The sequence below is a fragment of the Rhineura floridana genome, chromosome 1 (assembly GCF_030035675.1).
Source record: "Rhineura floridana isolate rRhiFlo1 chromosome 1, rRhiFlo1.hap2, whole genome shotgun sequence".
In the NCBI taxonomy this organism is placed as follows: domain Eukaryota; kingdom Metazoa; phylum Chordata; class Lepidosauria; order Squamata; family Rhineuridae; genus Rhineura; species Rhineura floridana.
In genome coordinates this window covers 239,830,174-239,852,572 of record NC_084480.1, presented here as the reverse complement: position 1 = coordinate 239,852,572, position 22,399 = coordinate 239,830,174, and the positions used below count along the sequence as shown (strand labels likewise).

The following is a 22,399-nucleotide window of genomic DNA, read 5'->3' as shown; positions in this document are numbered from 1 at the left end:
CCTCATTCCTCCCGTCCTCCCCTTACCCTTGCTGGTGAAATTACATTTCCCAGTGGTTCCTGGAGGGCATTCTACAGCTTGAGATGGTGCCTCCCCCTGGCGTGGTAGGCAGGGTTCAATCTTCAGATCACCTCACCCAGGGGGAGGGGCCATCCCACTCTCCAGACCTGGCCTGCCTACTGCTGTGGATGGTTGAGGTCTGGCTGTGCTCCCTAAGAGCCAGCCATCTTCAATCTCTTGCTTTTCCTTAAAACCTCACCTTGTTTTTTCAACACTTCTTCATCTCTCACTGTTCCTCCCGCCCCGTTCTTCTCCTTCTCTTCCCCTCCCTATCCGACTTCCCAGCACGGGGGGGGGGAGGCAAACACATAGAGAGGCATTAGGCCTATGGCAAGAGAGTGAATCTGTGGGCAGCAGTTTGCGCCTTCTCATTTGGAGAAGAGGCACAACTGTGTTTTAGCCCACACAATAGAGGCTTTTTCCTTGGGTGTTTTGGCACCCATCCGTTCAGCAGCAGAGATGCGAATCCACAGTGGTAGCAGCGAGGCGCAAGGCGTGGTCTTCGCTCACTCACGCACAGAGCGGAAAGGCGACACTAGGTCTCGGTGTGCTATCACACCCTTCCCACCCCCACCTTAGGGTCGGCTAGGTCTTGTGTTTGTTCCCACCTGTGTTATGGAAAATAACCACTCTGAGTTTAGCAGTTATAAGTCTTTATTAAACAATGCATTGGGGATATTCCAGCAGGCCATCATTGGTCTGAGGAACTTCTCAAGAAAAAGTTAACACACATATTTATACACATTTGCAAGCCTTACACTAGAGCATGCGCAAAAAGCATTGTGGTTGTGAAAAGTTAGAGAAAGTTACAGAACATCTTCCCATTCTTATGTCCTTTCACCACCCCTGTAACTCCAACAGTTTCCCTCTTTCCTGCCTTGAGACTGTCTGTGAGATAATGATTTCTAAGAAGGATCCTTGAAAGGGACCTGGGGCCTTTCCTTGCCGTTCAAGTTAGTTAACACAAGTTTTATGCTGTTGAGCCCAGGGGTGACGGACCCAGCCTCCTTCCCTCCTACCCCTCAATGGGACAGCACTCAGCCCCCCAGCACTCCCACAGGACTGTTGGGGGATGCTCCTGAGAGAGCAGGCACTCCTCCTTCACCAAGCAGTACCTTAGAAACGCCCTCTGCTTCCCCGCCCTCTGCTCTCCCGGCTGCCGATCAGGAACCTGTGCTTTCCGATGAGCCTCGGAGGCTCACCCCCCCTCACCACGCTCACGACGTCGGGAGAAGCGGACAGGGCAGAAGGGGGCGTGTGTACAACGGAGTGAGAGGCTACCACGCCCGGAAGTGGGCGCTGAGTCAACTTTCCTCACAAGTTGCAGAGCATGTCTAGAGTGCAGTTAGGGATTGTAGTGAGTTAGCATAGGGGTTTCTATGAGGCGCACAGGCTTTGATGTATCCATTACTTTAATAAAACAAGAATTGATTGCACCCTCGTCTCTGACTGGTGGTTCTCGTTCTGAACTGGACATATGCTGAACATACATAATTCTAAATTATTTCTAAATCCACATCACCTGCAGTGGCAAGTGGAGGGGAAGCTACGCTGTTGGAAGAGGAGCAGAGCGATCTGATGCAGCAGCAGATCCTCACTCTCAGCAGTCAGGAGAGGCGCTGGAGCACCACATGGAGGGGGTGAGCAGAGGCCACTTGGCAGACCCCTCCTCTTCCCCTCTCCCGGGGCAGGAGGATTTTCCCAAGTTTCGGTCATGGATAAGGGGCATTGTGGTCAAGGAGTTTAGGAGTTCAGGGCCAACACAGGTTGAGACAGACCCCAGCCTAGAGATCAAGCACCATAAGAGGAAGCACCCATCCAAATTGGAGCACAAGAAAAGGAGACACTTCAGGTCTCCTTTACCAGCGTCTTCCTTGTCCTCCATCTCCTCCTCTCTGTCCCCCTCCTCCCTCTCCTTCCCTGGTCACCAGTGCACCCCTAGGAAGGGCATAAGGAGAAACAGAAACATAAAACTAAAGGCACTCACTCCTCTTGGTACCCCAAAAGGAAGCAAGGGAACAAGAGGGTGATGAGTAGACAGGCAGCTACAGCTGTTGGACTTGGAGCGCTCTTCCTCTTCAGAGGATAGAGAGGAGGGGGAGCTTGTGATGTTCCTGTATTAGTGTAAATAGGGTAAGTGCTGTTTGTATAGGAGATACATGGTAAGTATAATGAAAAAGGAAGGGGGAGTGAATGGGCAGTAGAATGTTGGATGATTGGCTGAATGTTTAAAATGGCTGACAGTATAAAAGGAAGAATGACAGGTAAATCTGGGTGGACGTTGGTGGACTTGAGAGGGTTGTTTTGGTGGGTTTTGAGAGGAGATTGTGTGGAGAGTTGGTGGATGTGAGGAGAGGGTGGAGTTCGGATTAATACTAAGACCAGTACCTCAGGAATAGATGTAACCATATGCTTAAGTGCCTTTTAAAGAAATCTTGTTATCTTTGTTATATTTAATAAATACTTTTGGTTTACCAAAGGCCTGATCCTTGGCTGGGGTTTCACAGACCAGAAGGGAGGGTAAGGTAAATACCAAGGCTGAAGGATAACAAATGGTGGCAGCGGGGAAGGGAAGAATAACACCACAAGCAGTCTGAATAAATCAAGGGGATTGGGACAGCTTAAGCACGCAGTCACAGAGGTAACCTAATTGAGGTAGACTCAGGCTGAGTCTCTGGGACTACTGGTTATAGGACGTGACTGGTGGTGCTGCCTAGCAGGGGGATCTGTTGAGATCTGTGCTAGAGCGGGGAGAGAAACCATAAAAAAGGACAGTCCGGACTGGTGGAGTCCCTGGTGGTGCCTAGAGACAGGCAGTAACCACGAGCAGGTAGGAACCTGACAGGGAGAGCCAGGGAAGGGCGTCACATGTGGTGGTAGCGGTGGGATACGAACCAAAGAGAGTCCCAAAGACACGTGGTGACAAAGGAGACTACGTCACAGGTGTTGGCTGTAGCGGTGGTACGAATACTAGAGAATCCCTAACAGTGGTGTGGCAAACAGAAATAACAAAACAAGATTACTTGTGAGAGTGACTCGCAAAGAGTGTGTGGCAAAGAGTGAGTGAACTCGAACACCATGGCTGAATATATAAAAATGAAAAGAGAGGAGCTGGTGGAGAAGTGCATAACATTCAATTTACCTCACGAGGGTAAAGGGGTAGATGAATTGAGGGTAGCACTTATAGGATTTGCAACTGCCCAGCAAAAACAACCTGTCAGGGAAGAGACCCCAGAAGGATATTCAAGCAATCCCGCTTATATAGAGTACTTGAGAGAGAAGTTAAGATGGGAGCATGAGTTGGAAACTGAGAGATTGAGGAGTGAGGCTGATGAGAAAGAAAAGCAGCGGGTCTTTGAGGCTGAGGAAAAAGATAAGCAGAGGGAGTTGGAAACTGAGAGATTGAGGATGGAAGCTGATGGGAAAGATAAACAGCGAGAATTAGAAACTGAGAAGTTGAAGATGGAAACTGAGAGAATGAGAGTGGATGCGGAATTACAGGCAGAAAGATTAAAATTGGATAGAGAGAAAGGAAAGACAGAGATGGAGCAAAAATAAAAATTACTCCAAAGGACTTTGCTGTCTATGAGCCTGGTCAAGATCCTCAAATTTATCTCACAACCTTTGAAAAGGCAGCTCAATTGTGGGGGCTACCTGAAGATAAATACATGCAGTATTTATCAAACCTGATCAAAGGGGAATTGGCAGAGGTATACCAATATTTCCCCTCAGACAGGCCCGTCACCTATGCTGAGTTTAAAGAGGCAGTATACAAAAGGTTCAGACTGGGACCTGACTACTTTAGAAAGTTATTCCGAAACTGTCAGATCCAAGCAGGGAGGTCTTTTGTTGAACTGGGAGCAAAGCTGATGGATATATTTGGGAAGTGGATGAGTAGTGCCAAAGCTCAGTCAGTGGAAGAGGTGAAAAGCCTCATGATACTGGATCAATTATACCATCAGTTACCACCAGAAATAAGGCTCCTGGTCAAAGACCGTTCCCCTACATCGGTGCAGGAGGCCGCAGAGATGGCGGATCACTTTGCCTCCAATAGAACTGGCTGGGTGGGGAAAACATCAAGAGAGTTTAAACCCAGACCATATAATGGTGGCAGAAAGGATGTGGTGCCACAGCAAGTGAGTCCTCCAGTAAAATCTGAAGGGCACAGGACACCCCAGAGTGGATCTGTGTACCCTAAAACAGAGGAGAAATTATGCTACAAATGTGGTAGACCGGGGCACCTATGTTTTCAATGTGAGGTTGCCAACCCCATTAGTAATCCTGCTCAGGCAAGGGCAGTAAAAATAGAATCAAAAGAACTAACCACAAAAAAGGTTCAGTTCTGCCAGATAAACTGGACAGAAGTAACAGACCTTGATTCAAGTCTGAGAGAGGAAGTGAGTGTACAAGGGGCAAATTATTGGGCATTGCTTGACACTGGTGCCGCTCAGACGTTACTGAGGCCAGATTTAATAAAATCTGAAGAAATATTACCTCAGGAAACGGTGACTATCCAAGGAGTGAGGGGTCAACCAGAAAGCTTGCCTGTGGCCCTGGTGAAAATGGAGTGGAGAGGCCGAGAGGGCAGATATAAAGCAGGCATTAATGCCCAACAACAAGAACCAGTGATACTGGGAAGAGATGTTATGGGGGCACAAGGGAAAATATATGTGGTGACCAGACAGCAACTTGGCAGAGAAACAGAAGCCATGTTAAGGGGGGCTGAAACAAACAGGGTGGAATCTGTTTGCGAGCCTCAGGTCCCCATAGCAACCCTTGGCAGGCCTGCTGAAGGAGACAAACTGTATCAAGTGGTCTCTGGGGAAGAGACAGAGCATTTCAGAGAAGAACTGAATAAGGATACCAGTTAGAATCAAATAAAGGAGCAAGCCCTGACCCAACAGATTCCTTTCACTGACAAACTGAGGAATCAAGTTGTGTGTGAAAATGGGATTTTATATAGACTGTGGATGCCTGCTGAGAGAAAGGATGAATGTGAACCAGTGAAGCAATTGATAGTACCTAGCAAATACAGAACCAGATTGCTAGAGGTAGCCCACGATGTCCCATGTGCAGGACATCTGGGAATAAAAAAGACCAAGAGGAGATTGGCTGCACACTATTATTGGTCAAACATCTCCAAAGATGTAAAACAACATTGTCTATCTTGTGGTATATGCCAAAAGGTGGGAAAAAGTGGAGTAAAGCGGGGAGAGAAACCATAAAAAAGGACAGTCCGGACTGGTGGAGTCCCTGGTGGTGCCTAGAGACAGGCAGTAACCACGAGCAGGTAGGAACCTGACAGGGAGAGCCAGGGAAGGGCATCACAGAGCTCTCTGAGGAAGAAGTGGAGACCCCACCACCAAAGGGGAGGCTTTTCCAGGCAGAGTTCTTCCCCACATTGTTGGCAAAGATTAGACAGATTTTAGGACTTCCAGAGGAACAGCCCAAGGAAGATGAACCAAGTACATCCACTGCTCAAAAGACTCCATAACAGCTTTCCCAGATGTACAGCCAAAGATACTCTACCCTTCCCAGAGCCCTTCCAGGCATTATGAAATGCAGAATGGGCTTCTCCTGCTAAACACAAACCAGTGCACAAGCTGATGAGTAAGTACTACTCCTTTGCTCCAGTGGTGATGGGGCAGTTAAAGACTCCTGCTATGGATTCTGCAGTTGTTGCTCTCTCCTCTTCCACCACTATCCCCGCTGAAGGGGAAGGGGACCCAAAGGATGCCTGTAACAGGAGAGTGGATGCTGCACTGCGCAGGGATTTCGAGGCACAAGGTGCAGCCTTCAGAGCTTTAGCTGCTGCATCCATGTTTGCACGGGCAAACATGATGTGGGCAACTGAGCTGGCAGCCAGGGACAACCTTCCAAAGCAAGTGAAGGATGGCTTGAAGAAGCTTTCACTGGCAGCAGCCTTCCAAGTAGATGCTAGAAGGGATGCGATAATGTTTAACACCAGGGCAATGGCCTCCAGCATGGTGGCAAGAGGCAACCTCTGGTTCAGACATTGGGAAGTGGACCCTGGCTCACAAAGCCACCTGGCCAACTCCCCTTTTTGGGGAGCTAAGCTATTTGGGGAACCACTGGAGAAAGCCCTAGTGGGCTTGCAACCTGAAATGGCCAGAATGCCTGTGTTGCTGGGTTACTCGCTGGCATCTTCACTCTGCAGGGAGCAGAGGGACCACCTGTTCACTCTCTGAGTAAGGCTGAGGGGTTCCATCTGTGTCTTGAATATTCTCCAGTGGCAGGGAGTCTTGAGTTGCATCTTTGGGAATTTTGCTTGTTCCCTCTGCTTGGTCTGCTGTGGCACTCCACTCAATTCCTCCTCATTCTCCTCCAAAGACACATCTGATGAAGGCATGACAGAAGCAAAAGAGGCCAGAGAAGGGTTGGGGCAGTCTTAAATACCCCCTACATCCATTCCTCCCACAATGTAAGTGTGATTTTCAGTCACACAGTCTTGCTTTGCTGCCCCACATCCCTTCCCTGGATCCACCACCCTAGCTGCTTTGGGTGACATGGGACAAATGTGAATGTTGCATTGTCTCAATACTAAAAATGTATTTACTGGCATGGCAGGTCTTGGAAATCAGGCCCTAAGAGATAGATACGTGAGTAGTCAGGAGGTAAACCCTATGAGATGACAGTAATATTAAAACTTAACATGAGCATAAATGTTGATATCTGCCACTTAAAATGTATGCCATAAATTAGTTGCGCCAGTTCCAAAATATTTTAGAAATGTGCCACAATTGCTCGATCCATTAGAGTACACAATATTTCAAGCATGAAACCTATTTGTGTGACACCCAGAAACATTGCGTATTGTCTTATAAAACCTGTACACTAATCTGAATTAAGTTTTCCACTTATTAGTAACCTTTTCTAATCTCAGAGAGCAAAACTGAGAGGTTTTGTAAATTATGAGCTTACACTGGGTCACCACTGAGTTGAAGTTAATTTAACCTGTAATTGACCTGTACAGAAATGATCTCAGTAAAACTGGAAATTGTGTTTATATGGTTCAAGTTGCAATTCTATGAAGAGAAGCTAATGTCCCACTGAAACTTAAATGACAAAATCCAGACATAGATATCCAAATTAATTCCATAGTTGTGCACTGCATAAGTACATAGTGGTCATATAGTACCCTCTTTTGCCCTTAAAACCATACACAATGTTCTGTGCATTTTCTCTATTCAGTTTTGCTCAACTGCAAAATAGGAATTTTTGAATATTATTTCTAAAATATTATTTACTTGTGTGGTTGACAAACAAAGCACCTACTCATAAATAACAATAATAAAGTTTAGGAACAGCACAGGATAACCCACTTCTACATAATGTAATGTCTAGAGCCACATATAATTTGAAAGTAGTTAAGATCAGAAATTAAGGTGATGCAAGCTCAGGTTTATATTGCTGAAGGATACACAGAGACAGTAATGGGTTGGACAAAGGCCAGTAATCTGAAGCTAAATCTTGGCAAGATGGAGGTGTTGTGGCTTAGTGGTTCCTGAGAATGTTCTGTATGGGGTTGGACTCCTCTTAAAATATCATGTCAGTAGTGTGGTGGGTACTTCTAGATTCCATGCTGTCTCTTAAGGCTCAAGTAACCTCAGTGCTATGGAATGCCTTTTTCCAGCTGTAGCTGGTTCACCTTCTGCAGTGATTCCTGGACAAGGACAGCCTGGTCACAGTTACCCACATTCTAATAACCTTCCATTTGGACTATTGTGACTTGCTGTATGCGGAGTATCTTTGAAGAGAGTTTGGAACTGCAGCTGGTGCAAAATACAGTGGCCAGAGTGTTAAATGAGCCTTTCTGTGTGGGACCAGTGTAAAGATGTATACTGGGTCCTCTTCATCATCAATCCAAATTTAAGGTGTTAGTTTGTATAAAGCACTAAATAGCTGATTATCCTCCCCATATTATCCTACCCAGATTTTGAGATCAGCTGGGGAAGCCCATTTGGTTGCAATGTCAGAGGAGCTCTGACCCACCAGAGCACTTCCTTGGCACTAGCACCTCTACTCTTCCCTCTGAAGTTTGGCTAGTGCCTATGTTAATCCATCTTTCAGCTCCAAATGGAAATATTCCTTTCCTTCCAGCCATTTCAACAATGATTTTTATTGGGCCTGTGTGAGGACAGTTGGGAAGACAAACTATATTATATTATTGTTTTAATTGGATGTCTTTTTTTTACCTTTTATTGTATTCTGATGTTGTTACTCACCCTGAAATTATCTATGATGAAAGGCAGGATACATTTTCATAAATAAAATAATAAATAAAATACCATTTATGACCCACTGAATTTTACTAAAGTTCACATCCCATGGGCTATAAGATGGAAAGGCTGTAGCTGAGTGGTAAAGCACATGCTTTGAATGCAAAAGGTCTGAAGTTTAATTTCCAGTGTCTCAAGGTAGGGCAGAGAAAGATTCCTGCCCCAAAATCTGGAGAGCTACTGCCAATCAATATTGGTAGCACTGAGCTAGATGGCCAATGGTCTGACTTGGGCTGCTTTCACACTGCACTTTATTCCGTTATTCTGACGATTTCTTACCTCGTAATTTGCACATTATATTTGATCTTTCACATGATGCACAAGCTGACTCCAGAATTCTAGTGGAATGTAGCGCTAATTTCCATGATAAATGATACCAGAAATAATCCGTTAGCAAGTCTGGGAACCCGGAAGATTGCAGGAGTTTATTGCTAGCTGCAGCCACTCATGTGACAGGCATCCCAACATGCAGTGCATTCCCACCCTTTAGTCGCATGGGGTTTTTTTTGTTTTTTGTTTTGCCTGATTAATGTTGTACCGGTATTCTGGCATCGGCGCAGATAGCAGCAGCATTTCCCACACACCCCCGTCTTGATACAACTAAAACAATTTAAAAAGTCAGATCCTAAAGGGAGAGGGTTTGCATGGCGACGGGACAAGATCTTAGACCTCCTACACAGTGAGGAACAGTGTGCATGGATGAGGGACGAAAACAAGCTGTGTGAAAGATAGTTGTGCGAAATGCTGGTATATCGGCTGAAAAAGCTGTTGTTCCTTAACACAACAGGTACTGCAGTGTGAAAGGGATTTTTGAAATTGGGACAGAAGCGCTACCTTTTTAATCCATTAAATGAATGCAATCCGCCCCATGTGTGAAAGCAGCCATTGTGTCAGGCAGCTTCCCATGTTCCTCTACCATTCAGCATTAGCCTTTTCAGCTATAATAACTTTAGTCCAATGAACAATGGACAATAAATGAACCATATGCCTGCATACTCCCTTGCACACTGGGCTTCAGAGAATATCATGGTTTGTTGAACCGCAGTATCTTCTGACATTTAAACTGGAAAACTGTGATTTAAGAGTTCCCTCCAAACCAGGATATCTAATCATTGTTTTAATTGTTTGCTTGCATTTTTTGGATGCTGTAGCCTCCTTGAGTACTAATTTATAGTCGAAAGATAGGATATAAGCTATCATAATAAATAAACAATAGAATATCCTGTTTAGGAGGGAACCCTTGCACCATGATTTTCCACTTCAGACATCATAGAAAGAAGCTAAGCTGAAGTTGGATGCACAAAGGGTGGGGGCACACAACTTATTCCTGGTCTGATAAACCATGGTTTATTGGTGTGATATCTTTATTTCTGAACCAGGTTAATGACTGGCTGATTTGATCTGATATCACAGTGGTCTTGGCTGGCAGCGGGCGAAAGTGACACAACCCTTCTTGCTGCCATGGACTGATGTTGCAGGAGCTGAGTAGAGTGGAGCTAATAGGGAAGCTGAGTGCTAAAGTGGACATGGGAAACTAGAATCTTTATGCTCATTTTGTAAAATTAATTAATATATATATTGCCAACAAATCATAACTTTCAAATTACACATTGGTTGGAGGAAATTGGATGAGCTATTTCAGGACTTTTTGATAGAAACCCATTGTTTACAGACAGTGGAACATGCAGACAGATAAAACATGTTGGCTTTGTTTTGTTTGTTTATTTATTTATTGAATTTATATCCTCCTCTTTCTTTTTAAAGAGTGTCCACAGTCGCTGACAACATAAAATCTGATAAGACCATATCTAAAAACCATAATTAAAATGACAATTTTAAAATTTAGAGCAACCGAATATTCCTATCCCCTTCCAAAAGACTGAACAAATAAAAGTGTCTTTCAGTCCTGCCTGAACATGGCCAGAGAAAGAGTCTGCCTGATCTCCCCCAGGAGGGAGTTCTATGTTATGGTGTATCTTATAGTATATGTCATATAGTATATAATTGGACTTAGACTGTGGTTTGACTCCTGTTTAGCTATGATGTTTCTTTCTGGCTTTGATGTTACCATGTATTCTGATTTTTAAAACTGAAATATTAAAGACCTAACTCACTGTGTAGTGAGGATATTTACTGCAAAACATTTGGGATCCTAACAGCAGTCCAAACCCAAGATGCGCCAGGAGCAGAGTAGGGGTTTAGCAGATCTTGGGCATTCCCAGCTGAGCTGGAACTCAGCCAGCGAAAGTCCATCACTCCGGCCAAGCAGGAGATATGCAAGTTTAAGTCCCTCACCCTGTGGCTCAGCTGGCAGACCCTACACCAGCAGAAGTCTAAAAAAGGGGGTGTTCCAGGGCAGGGATGGGTCAAGGAGAGGCTTTCACCTATTCCAAACCCTGTTCCACTTGGTCATTTGGCCTAGGGCCCAATCCTCAAAATTTGGACCCACACTCATCTGTTGGCTGAGCTGGCAGTAGGCCTTCCCAGCAGCTCGTCAACAAAGTTTGGAATAGGGGTAACTTACACCAGCATGTTACACCTGCTTCCTATAGTTAAGATTGCTCTATTCAGCTGTTTAATGGGATTGCAGCCTAAAAGTGTCATGGAAGAGAGCATGAGCAAGCCACGTATGACTATGAACATCATTCATATATTGGATTGTGATAATTTCAAAAGTGAGATGTTGAATAAGATATTGGTTTTCTTCAAACAGGGAGGATAGTATAGGTGTTCTTATAGCATACTATTTCAGTTTTGGAGAAATAATCTACAATTGTCCAACTCTCCAAGTAGAGCTCTTTCCATCTAGTTTCTATTTATAATAATCATAACAACAGTATTGTGTCCTTTATGGGGAATTTGCTAGATTTTTTCTTATCATTAAAAGCAAGTAATAATTTTCATTACAAAATGCAGTTATACGCAGACTACTTAAAATGTAGCTATACTCCTGTCATTTTAAATCTGTTTTTGTTGGTTTATATTTTTTTGTGTAAAACCAACAACACAGTTCCTCCACCAAAGAATCACAACATGAAAACCAACAATTTAAAGGGTATTAGCTTAAGTCTGAATCATAGCCTTTACAGTTGTAATCTGGGTGCTCCTAAGTCTGAGTCTGTGTTCCTTTATTGGATTCCAGATTTGAAGCGTATAAGGGAGTAAAATAACTTATCATAAAATGTCTGACAGTGCACACATCAGAAGGGTTTGCTAGATAAAAATGCAATCTTTGTCCAACTGCTGAAGATATTTTATAACTCTGTTTTTCTTTTGTAGATCACCTACAAGGCTGTCAGCTCCTTTGACCCAGAAATAGATTTATCCAACCCAAGTGGACGTGTTTTAAAGCATGGAAATGAAACACACTACCTATTTTTTGGACTGTATCCTGGGACTACTTACTCTTTCACTATAAGAGCCAGTACAGCCAAAGGTTTTGGGCTTCCTGTTACAAGTCAGTTCACCACAAAGATATCAGGTATTATTTAAAACCAAACAAAGATATCAGGTATTATTTAAAACCAAGCAACATTTCTGTTTTGAGCTAGATAACGTCATTGGGCAGTTTATGTTGGTCAGTGAAGCAGGCTGTGAGACTCACAGACAGGGTTTTTTGCAAAGAGAGTGAAACCTGAAGCAGAAGGGTTAAGCTGTGAGAACAGAGTGCCAGGTTTGCCAAGGTCAGTAGCTGGCTGGGAAGCCTGATAAGGTGGGATGCTTGGAAAAGCTCAGTGTGGGGGAAAAGCTGTCTGTGAAGAGAACTGTGTCTAATGTCTTTGCCTAGTAAAGACTCTTACAAGAAACTTGCCTGGCCTGGCTTATTCCTGTTCTATGCGACTCTTGGATTCCATCCTTGTATGATCTATACACGCACACGCCAACAGTTTACCTATAGTTTGACAACTTTGATATAGTATAGCTGCAGTGTAGAGTATTTTTCTTTTCTAAACATTTTCTGTGATTTGCCCCTTTTGTTAAAAATCTATTTTTATTTGGGACTGTTTATGAGCTTACAGTATTTAGGGATGTGTATGAATTTTAACAATTTTTGTGCATCTGAAGACAGTTAACTTTGTACAACACATTTATACAACAACCCTGTGTGATTATTCCATTGCTTTTCTCCCCAAATGCAAGTTGCCCTGAGAATTTAGTATACTGGACCTTTCAGCATAGTTCACAGTTGTATCTGTTGCAGGTTGACAACCTATGCTGAAAGGACTAGTAGTTACCGGTCAGAAATATGGCTGAGAACAGTTCAGATTCCCAGTCAAACATCCCCCATATCTCTCAGATTTGCTGCAACAACAGTCAGACTACTTAAATTGCCCCCTCAGACTTCCTTGCAGGCCAAATCAAGTATTCAGTTGTATTCAGAAGTTTTATGCTCCATTGACTTTCAGGCAGACTTAGTAATAAGTTCAAATGTGATTGCTTTCACATGATGGCCTAGTATGGTACAACAAATACATTAGTTAGTTATGACATGGCAGACCCAGGTTCAAATTGCCACTCCTTGCCACAAACTAGTTGGTGGCTTTAGTTACTTATGTCTTCGCTCATTATCTTGTTATGACGATGCAGGAAGCATGGTGAAACCCTGGGAGGAAAGGCTATTACTACGACAGTGATAATAATTGATTCCCATGTTTAGTTTCTGTTCTTGTGTAACAGACCAACGCAGTGATCCATGAGATAAAACTGGCTGCAGTTTCAGTTATGGATAACTACAATTCACATGAGACTAATATTATGTGTGAGTTCACTGTGAATGCCTTAATACATATAGTATGTAACAATTTATAGCTTAACTTATTATTGATAGGCTACTTTGTTAACTAAAGATTTAGCAATTGATATATTTTTGTGTGCAAAAGGATCTGCTCTTAAACAATCTCTGTCCTTTAGAAGAGTATTTTTACTATTTTTTAAAAAAGATTGTAAAAAAGATTTTAAAAAATCACATAAAAGCTACTGTTTCCTCTGTTCTTGTTTTTCTAGCACCATCTATGCCACCTTATGAACTGGAAACACCTTTAAATCAAACTGACAGTACTGTAACAGTTCTGTTGAAACCCGCACAGAGCAGAGGCGCCCCAGTCAGGTATGGTGGTGTTTGGGAAGTTTTACAAGATTAAAATAAAATTGATTAATTTCTTGACAATGTTTTCTGTTGATTTTTTTTCTCACTTAGCAATCAGTGCTTAAATCCATGTTTGCATTATCTCTGATTAAATTAAATAAGAGATGAGAAAGTCCTTTGAAAAGAAGTGTTTTGTATTGTGTAGAGGATTTCAAAGCTTAGTCTCTGAAAATAAGAAACAAAGCTGAAATGCTGTTGTGTGGGTGGCTTCTTTGCTTCTATAAGGTAATTGCTTGCTGCAGTGTTATGAGTTCAAGGGTGCATCATTATTTTTATCCTCTACTACTATGTTCTCAATAAGCACTCTCTCTTTTCCTGCTATGGGTTTAATCATCATTATTTCAGGTAATCAGATAAGACAAGTTAGGAGATTTAAAAACAATAATCTGTCATCATCAAGACTGAAAAGAAAAAATATATATACTTGAACAACCCAGCTTTTTGTTTTGTTTTGTTAAAGATTTACAGTTTGCCCTTAAAACTGATGTTGTATGGTGGCTAAGAGTCTGAGCTTTGAATCAGAAAGTTCCTGATCTTAGCTTTATAGTGAGCTCAGTATGGTCTTTGGGAAGACTTGCTCAGCCCCTATCAACTTGTTTTACAGGATTTTTGTATGGGTTACAACAAAATTATTTTTGTTATTGTTATTTAAACTTCTATCCTGCTCTTCTTCCCAGAAGGCTCCCAGGGTAGCAAACAAAGGACAAAACACCAAAAACATCTCAAAAACAAAACATCTTAAAAACATTATAAAAATAAAACATCTTAAAATATTATAAAAATAAAACATCTTAAAAACATATTTTAAAAAATCTTTTAAAATATCTTGAAAAGCAAAAGAAATATATCTCAAGCATTTTGCAAATTCTAAAAGACTATCAAAATGATGATGTTGATGAATAGGTGTGTATCTAATAATGTCCATACTCAAGAGCAGACATCCACTCATGCAGCAACACTTCCAGTTCTCCTCCCCCATAGCCCCCCACATGCCTTCAAAATTGCTCCAGTGCAAAGTTGTGGAGGTTGTAGAGGGCAGGAGAGGAAGGGGCAGTCTGAGTCCACTCATGTGAGGTGTATTTCACCCATTTTTACTATTTAGAGTTAACCAATTTCCAACCTGTTTTTTCTAATTACGCAAATTATATGTAAAAATCCATGTAAATCTTTACAGAAAAGGAAATAAAATACTTAGTGCTGGAGCCAAGAAATGCCCCAGTGCTTGAGCTCTCTATTAGATGTATGCTCATTTGGCTTTTAAATGCCAGGTAAAATTACCAGATGGTATTCTGGATGCTACTTAGCTAAAGTTGGCATTATTATAGTAAAGGGAAACATTAATCCAAAAACACTACCCATCACCATGGGGCTTCATCTGTGCTAATTACCAATTTCTGTTTAGAACTTGAGGCTAACTTGCTTCAACTGCCCTTCTGCCCACATTCAGGATACTGACAATAAAATGAGAACCTATAGGATCAGTTGCAAGTAAAGATTCAGGTAGGCCAACTATAGTTTGGAAACATTCTGTTCTTATACAGGTATGTGATTTTAAATCTGATATTCATCATAAACTTAAGAGGTGCCGACAAACCATGGTGCTTAGTTCCATGCAGTTTGTCCTCTATTTATTTTGTTTGACAAAATGCAGCTTCAGAGGTGACAAACTAAGGAAGAAGGCTGGGACGGGGAGAAGCAGAATTCTCCACCATTTCTCCTCAACATTATTTATTTCTGTTTAAAAAATGGCTCCCCCAGCTTCTCTGTGACCTGGATTGGTTTGGAAATGATTTATTTTCCTCAGCCTACCACTTCCAATAATAACAATGTGGGGTTGTATTTAACATAATGCTAAGCAGATCACTCCCTCAGCGCAAGGTTTTTCCTCTTGCAGTTGAATGATGTCCCCCTCTCCTTCCCCCATGTACCCCCAACCCTCTGGCTGTTACCATCGTTGCCCAATTTTTTTTGGCAGGAGAGTTGCTATTATTGCTGTTTTAGCATCTGTTGCAGCTTTTGTTTGTGTGAGAGTGTGGTGGTGTGTGATGTGAGTGAATGTGTGTGTGGACTGTGTGTGTAAGTCTTGGGTTTGCACCATGTGCCTGGGAGAGAGGATTCAGAGCTGAGTGGGAAGATTTGAGGGGGCCCAAATTGGTGTAGTGACAGGTAGAGGGAGATATGGCGTTGTGCGGAAGACTTGCCAGGTGAGGGGAACTCGGCCCAGGCAATTAACGGCTGTGCCTTGTTCCGGTCTCCCCCACAACCACAGGTCTGTTGGTTGTCCTATCAGCCAGCTCTCGGATCTCCAGATGTTGCTTCTAAATGCCAGATCGGTACATAATAAGATCTCTCTCATTCATGACTTAATTGTGAATGAGGTAGCCGATCTGGCATGTATAACTGAGACCTGGGTGGGTGAGCAGGGAGGAGTTAGTCTCTCCCAGCTGTGCCCACCCGGGTACTTGATTCAGCCCCAGGGTAGAGCTGAGGGTCGGGGAGGGGGGGTTGCTGTGGTCTATAGGAATTCCATCTCCCTCTCCAAGCACCCTGTCCATGTGACTACTGGGCTGGAGTGCTTGCATCTTGTGTTGGGCCAACGGGACAGATTGGGGATTCTGTTGGTGTACCGCCCACCCAGCTGCCCAACGGATTCCCTAACTGAGCTGACGGAGGTGGTCTCGGATGTATTGTTGAGATCCCCCAGACTGTTGGTGCTGGGAGATGTCAACATTCATGCCGAGATCGCCTTATCTGGGGCAGCTCAGGACTTCATGTTTTCCATGACAACCATGGGGCTGTCACAATATGTTATTGGCCCAACGCATGTAGCAGGACATACTCTTGATTTGGTTTTCGCAACTGGACAGGGGGATGGTGATCTGAATGTTGGGAGTTTTACATCAGTCCCTTTGTCATGGACAGATCAACGCTTGTTGAGGTTTAGACTTACAGCGGCTTTTCCCCTCTGCAAGGGTGGGAGATCTATTAAGATGGCCCGCCCCCAGAGACTGATGACTTCTGGTGATTTTCAAAGAGCTCTGGGGAGTTTTCCGGCTGATAGGGCTGGTGCTCCTGTCGAAACCCTGGTTGAACTGTGGAATACAGAAATGACCTGGGCAGTTGACATGATTGCTCCTGTACGCCCTCTCCTGTGTAGAGCTCATAAAGCTCTATGGTACACTCTGGAGCTGAGAGCGATGAAACAGGCTAGGAGACGGCTCGAGTGCAGGTGGAGGCGAACTCCTGATGGATGCAATTATGCACTGGTAAGTGCCTATACTAAGTTATACTTAGGGGCGGTGAGGGCAACAAGAAAGCAATATTTTGCTGCCACTATTACATCTTCCATCTTCCACCCAGCGGAGCTTTTCAAAATTGTCCGAGATCTGTTGCATTCTGGCCCTAGGGACATGGTGGAGCCATCTGAGGCCCGCTGCAATGAATTTGCTAGGCACTTCCAGGAAAAAATTTCTTGCATCCGCCAGGATTTAGACTCCAATGTTATAGCAGTTGAATCGAATGAAGTGTCCAGAGCTCGGCCTTGTCTTGATTTTTTGGATGAGTTTCAGTTGGTACAGCTTGAGGACATTGACAAGGTGCTTGGACTGGTGCGTGCAACCACTTCTAGGTTGGATCCTTGCCCCTCTTGGCTGATAAAAGCTAGCAGGATTGGGACAGCCGGCTGGGCCAGGGAAGTGATTAATGGCTCATTGAGAGAGGGAGTGGTCCCTAGCTGCCTGAAAGAGGCGGTAGTAAGACCACGTCTGAAGAAATCCTCTCTGGACCCAGAAAATCTTAATAACTATAGGCCGGTAGCAAATGTTCCATTCCTGGGCAAGGTCCTGGAACGAGTGGTTGCCAACCAGCTCCAGACACTCTTGGATGAGACCGATTATCTGGATCCATTTCAGTCGGGTTTCAGGCCTGGTTTTGGTACGGAGACAGCCTTGGTCGCCCTGTATGATGACCTTTGTCGGGAGAAAGACAGGGGGAGTGTGACTCTGCTAATTCTCCTTGATCTCTCAGCGGCTTTTGATACCATCGACCATGGTATCCTTCTGGGGAGACTCGCTGATTTGGGAGTTGGCAGCACTGCTTGGCAGTGGTTCCTCTCCTACTTGGCGGGCCGTCTCCAGAGGGTAGTGCTGGGGGAGCATTGCTCGACATCCCGGGCCCTCCAGTATGGAGTTCCACAGGGGTCAGTTCTGTCCCCCATGCTTTTTAATATCTACATGAAGCCGCTGGGTGCAGTCATCAGAAGTTTTGGAGTGCGTTGCCATCAGTATGCTGATGACACGCAGCTCTGCTTCTCTTTTTCATCTTTTTCAGGTGAGGCTGTCAATGTGCTGAACCAATGCCTGGCTGCGACAATGGACTGGATGAGAGCTAACAAACTGAGGCTCAATCCAGACAAGACTGAGATGCTGTTAGTGGGCGGTTCTTCTGACCGGATGGTGGATGTTCGCCCTGTTCTGGATGGGGTTGCACTCCCTCTGAAGGAGCAGGTTCGTAGCTTGGGAGTTCTTTTAGAACCATCCCTGTCACTCGAGGCACAAGTAGCCTCGGTGGCACGGAGTGCTTTTTACCAACTTCGGATGGTGGCCCAGCTACGTCCCTATCTGGACAGAGAGAACCTCGCTTCAGTTGTTCATGCTCTGGTAACCTCTAAATTAGATTACTGCAATGCGCTCTACGTGGGGCTGCCTTTGAAGACGGTTCGGAAACTGCAGCTCGTACAAAATGCAGCAGCCAGATTGATAACAGGGACCCGGCGGTCCGAACATATAACACCGATTCTGGCCCGCTTGCATTGGCTGCCTATATGTTTCCGGGCCCAGTTCAAAGTGCTGGTGTTAACCTATAAAGCCTTATATGGTTCGGGTCCACAATACCTGATGGAATGCCTCTCCCGATATGAACCTACCCGTACACTACGCTCAACATCGAAGACCTTCCTCCGGGTGCCTACTCATAGGGAAGCTCGGAGGATATCAACAAGAAAAAGGGCCTTTTCAGTGGTGGCCCCCGAATTATGGAACAATCTTCCTGATGAGGTACGCCTGGCGCCAACATTATTATCTTTTCGGCGCCAGGTTAAAACTCTCCTCTTCTCCCAGGCATTTTAGTATGTGTTAAAAATTGTTTTTAACTTTTTTAAGAATTTAAAAAATTTTAAAGTTGTTTTTAAATTGTCTAAGTATGTGGTTTATTGTATTTGATGTATGACTGTTGTGAACCGCCCAGAGAGCTTCGGCTATGGGGCGGTATATAAATTTAATAAAATAAATAAAATAAATAAATAAACCCTCCAGAGCACATTTGGGGGCAGCACAGGGCCTGCACAGGGGAAGAAGGGGGCAAATCATCTTGCGCTAGTGGAGAGCCAGTGTGGTATAGTGGTTAAAGTGTTGGACTAGGACCTGGGAGACCAAGGTTCGAATCCCCACTCAGCCATGGAGCTGACTGGGTAATCTCTGGCCAACCGCTGCCTCTCAGCCTTACCTACCTAATCACAGGATTATTGTGGGGGTTAAATGAGAAGGAGGAGAACCTTGAGCTCCTTGGAGAAAAGTGGGATATAAATGCAATAATAAACAAATAAATATATAAATAACTTTTTAGTTGAATATTGTGCCTACCTTATAGAGTGCTTATAAGAATAAAAATTAAAACCACCCCTGCCCCCATTGGCCATCCTCATCTCTGCCCTCCCATGGGCTACCATACTTGCCACCTGGCCTTCACACTGCTGCTGCTGCGGCCACTCCCACTGCCACCAGCCTCTCACCCTGCATCATGTTGAGGCTGCAGCCACGCAGGCCCAGGATGTGGCCATGTAGCTCACCGGCTTGCCCTGCCTCCGCTATCACACTGTAACATCATAACAGCATGATGACTTACAAAAATATGATATACTAAGAAATAAATAAAATATATATATATATATATATATATATTCTGTGTATTGTTATCAAATGTTCAACAAGAACTTCATGCTCAGCACAAGCCTTATTGAAATGAACAGTAAGGAGACAAGAACATCATATTTGTGCTTGCTCAAAGGGGCTTTGAGTAAGAGACGTTCCCAGTAGATTGTTTCCTTAATCTGTATTCGTTGTTGGGTAGAAAAATGTAGCTGTACTTTATTTATGCACTTTACTAAGTGCAATGGCTGTCTATTGATTCTGCAGTAACCAGCCAGCATGGTTAATGCAGATTCTTGGAACTGTGCTAAACATTTCAGTGTAAATGGTTGTTGTCGTTTTATTGATCAACACATCAGCTCTGTCACATAAAAATCTTTAATTCCTCTGATGGATAGAGGGAGAAAGGGAGAGAGCATAAGCACAAATTCTAGCACATTACTGCCTAGGATTGCTTGTTTTACAGCTTTATCACCTTTTCTCTTTACAGTTGGGGAAAATATAAAATAAGATTGTGGCTTTCTGTTTAAACCTTGTTTGGATCCAGTCTATTACAATTACACTTCCAACATACTCAAAAAATTATTGCTTAGCAGCATGACTTATTTAAATGAAATTGGATTTATAAGAATCTTCTGGAACCAGCTGTCAGTTAATGTAAAGTGAACATAAATTCAGAAAATCAAACTCCATTAGACTTTGCAAGCGTAGTTTCATTGATTATTGCAGTGTCTATTAACAGAGATTTAATATAACCAAATAGCATGGAGTCATGAGACTGCCAAAACTGTTATTTGGGCATTTAGTTTTCAAAAGAGACTTTGAAATTATGCTTCTTCAATTTAATATTCAGACAGATTATTTAAATTATGCTTCTGTTTTTGTTTGTTTTTTGTTTTGGAATAATTTCAAAAATATAAGTTTTCCCCACATGTCCCCCATTTTCCCCACATTTGAAATGCAAATTTTCCCCACATTTTGCCATCCTTTTCAGAAGCATATACTTTATTCTAAATTAATACTGCTTACTCATTTTTGCTGTCATTAGTCACCTATTTGTAAATTATATAAATAATGTGATCATATCCATACTTAAGAAAAATTGAGAGCATTGCATCCAATGAAGTCATTCCATTAGCACAAGGACTTACACTTGAGCACTGGAACTTTCCCTCCCTGTCCTCTCCCCTCCCATGTGGCCCCTGAAATCTTCTCCAGAGGGTTGGGAAAAACCCCAGATGTGTGGAATGTGTCGGGTAAGGAAAGAGAGAGGAATCAAATATCTTGTGTCATTTAAGTTATGGTTGAACATTCCCTCCTAATTGGGGCTCATTTTGGAGTTCTAATTAATTGCTTTATTTTAGTTTTTTCATCCTCATCAGCAAGCAGAACTATATGTTCACCATGTGATGTAACTGGTAGAAGGAATTGTGCTGCCATTTTCTTAGCTATAAGAGGCAGATTTTTAAGGAAAATTCAGCTAACTTGAATTTCAGTCAGTTCCATCCTTATAGTTATATCCTTATTGAATACTTATAGTTAATTCTGTTGTTTTATGCATTGCTTGCTCGCTTTAACTTGAGGCATCAGATGTTTTCACCATGTGTTTTCCTGCATGGGGCATTTTTTCCTCTTGATGCAGTGCACCATAGATTTTCCAGCTGCATACCATTAGGACACAAAATAATCTGTCAAAAAGTAACCACCATAAAAATTACAAATTATTAGCCAGATTATGCCATCTAATCAATGAATACAAAAGGTTAGCACAACTAAAAATCAGCCCTCTGATTACTCCTAGCTGACAGTTTAGTCCAGGACTACTTTTGCTCAGCTTAGTCTGATGCATCAGCAACATTCTCTCCTAGAGAATTATTATTTATTATATTTGTTAGTCATGTTTCCTCACAGAAGTGGCCCAAAGTGACTTACATTAAAACTAGTTAAACAACTAGTAAAAACCTAGAAACATTTCTGTACAAATAAAGGATAGGTCTGCAGATCCTGTCCCTCTAAAAGAGGTCACCAATTCCTGAAACTCTTCACATTAAGGGCCAAAAGCCTATTTATTTATTACTTATAATATAGAGTTGGCAAATCTGTCCACTGTTGCAAATCTCTTAGTCACATCCATTGTGGATTACTCCAGGGTACTGTTCTTGAGGCTGCCTTTGAAAAGTGTCAGAAAACCTCAACTTACATAAAATACAGCAATGAGAGTTTGTGACAGCACTGCTGTACTAAGATCTTGGACATCCTGCTGGTTTTGAAGACTAATCCAAAGTGCTATCCATTACTTTGAAGCTCTAAGCAGTCTAGGAACAGAATACTTACAGTTAAAGGACTACCTCATGATGCATGATCCTGCCCATCCAGTAGGTCTCTGGTAAAGGTCTTACTCATGTTCCAATGGTAGAAACAGATGCACAGGCAGGGACATCTTGGTTGTGACACTAAGATTCTAGGTCTCTCCACCATGGGATACTTGACTGGCCTGGTCTTTGATATGACATCAGTGTTGGGTAAAAATTACATTGGTCTTGTATCCTTTGATTGTTGCTTAAATGTTTTTACCATTTTATCTGCTATCCTGTATAGTATGTGTGTGTGTGTGCGTGCATGCATGCACAGTTGGCCCATGCACTCTGCACCTTTCTACAGACTTTAATATGATGCTCAATCCAACACCAGGATATACACCTCAAACTGATATGGCAGTTATGTAGGCATCTGCATGATAACAGAAACTATGTCATATTCACACCAAATTATCATATTCCACAGCCTTCTTGATTTAAGAGCCACAAGATGTACTTTAGTGTCCCTATCTTCTTTCCATGCCAGGACTGCAATTTTAGACAGTGCAGGCATATTTGCCAACTTCCCTGCTATTGTTCAATACTGAGTAGTTGCCAGTTTGTGAAGAATCATTGCTCAGGCATGAAAGGAAAGACTTGCTGATTGATAAC

At 43.1% G+C, this 22,399-nt stretch overlaps 1 protein-coding gene across 12 annotated transcripts in view; it reads left to right on the top strand.

Moving 5' to 3' along the window:
* Window positions 1-22,399, top strand: part of PTPRM (protein tyrosine phosphatase receptor type M) — an 838,757-nt gene that overhangs the window by 467,051 nt on the left and 349,307 nt on the right. For all 12 annotated transcript variants that reach the window (XM_061595686.1, XM_061595700.1, XM_061595730.1 and 9 more), the window contains exons 10-11: window positions 11,640-11,841; window positions 13,365-13,467. In XM_061595686.1, the coding sequence (XP_061451670.1) occupies window positions 11,640-11,841; window positions 13,365-13,467 (305 nt within the window). The remainder of the gene's footprint in view (window positions 1-11,639; window positions 11,842-13,364; window positions 13,468-22,399) is intronic.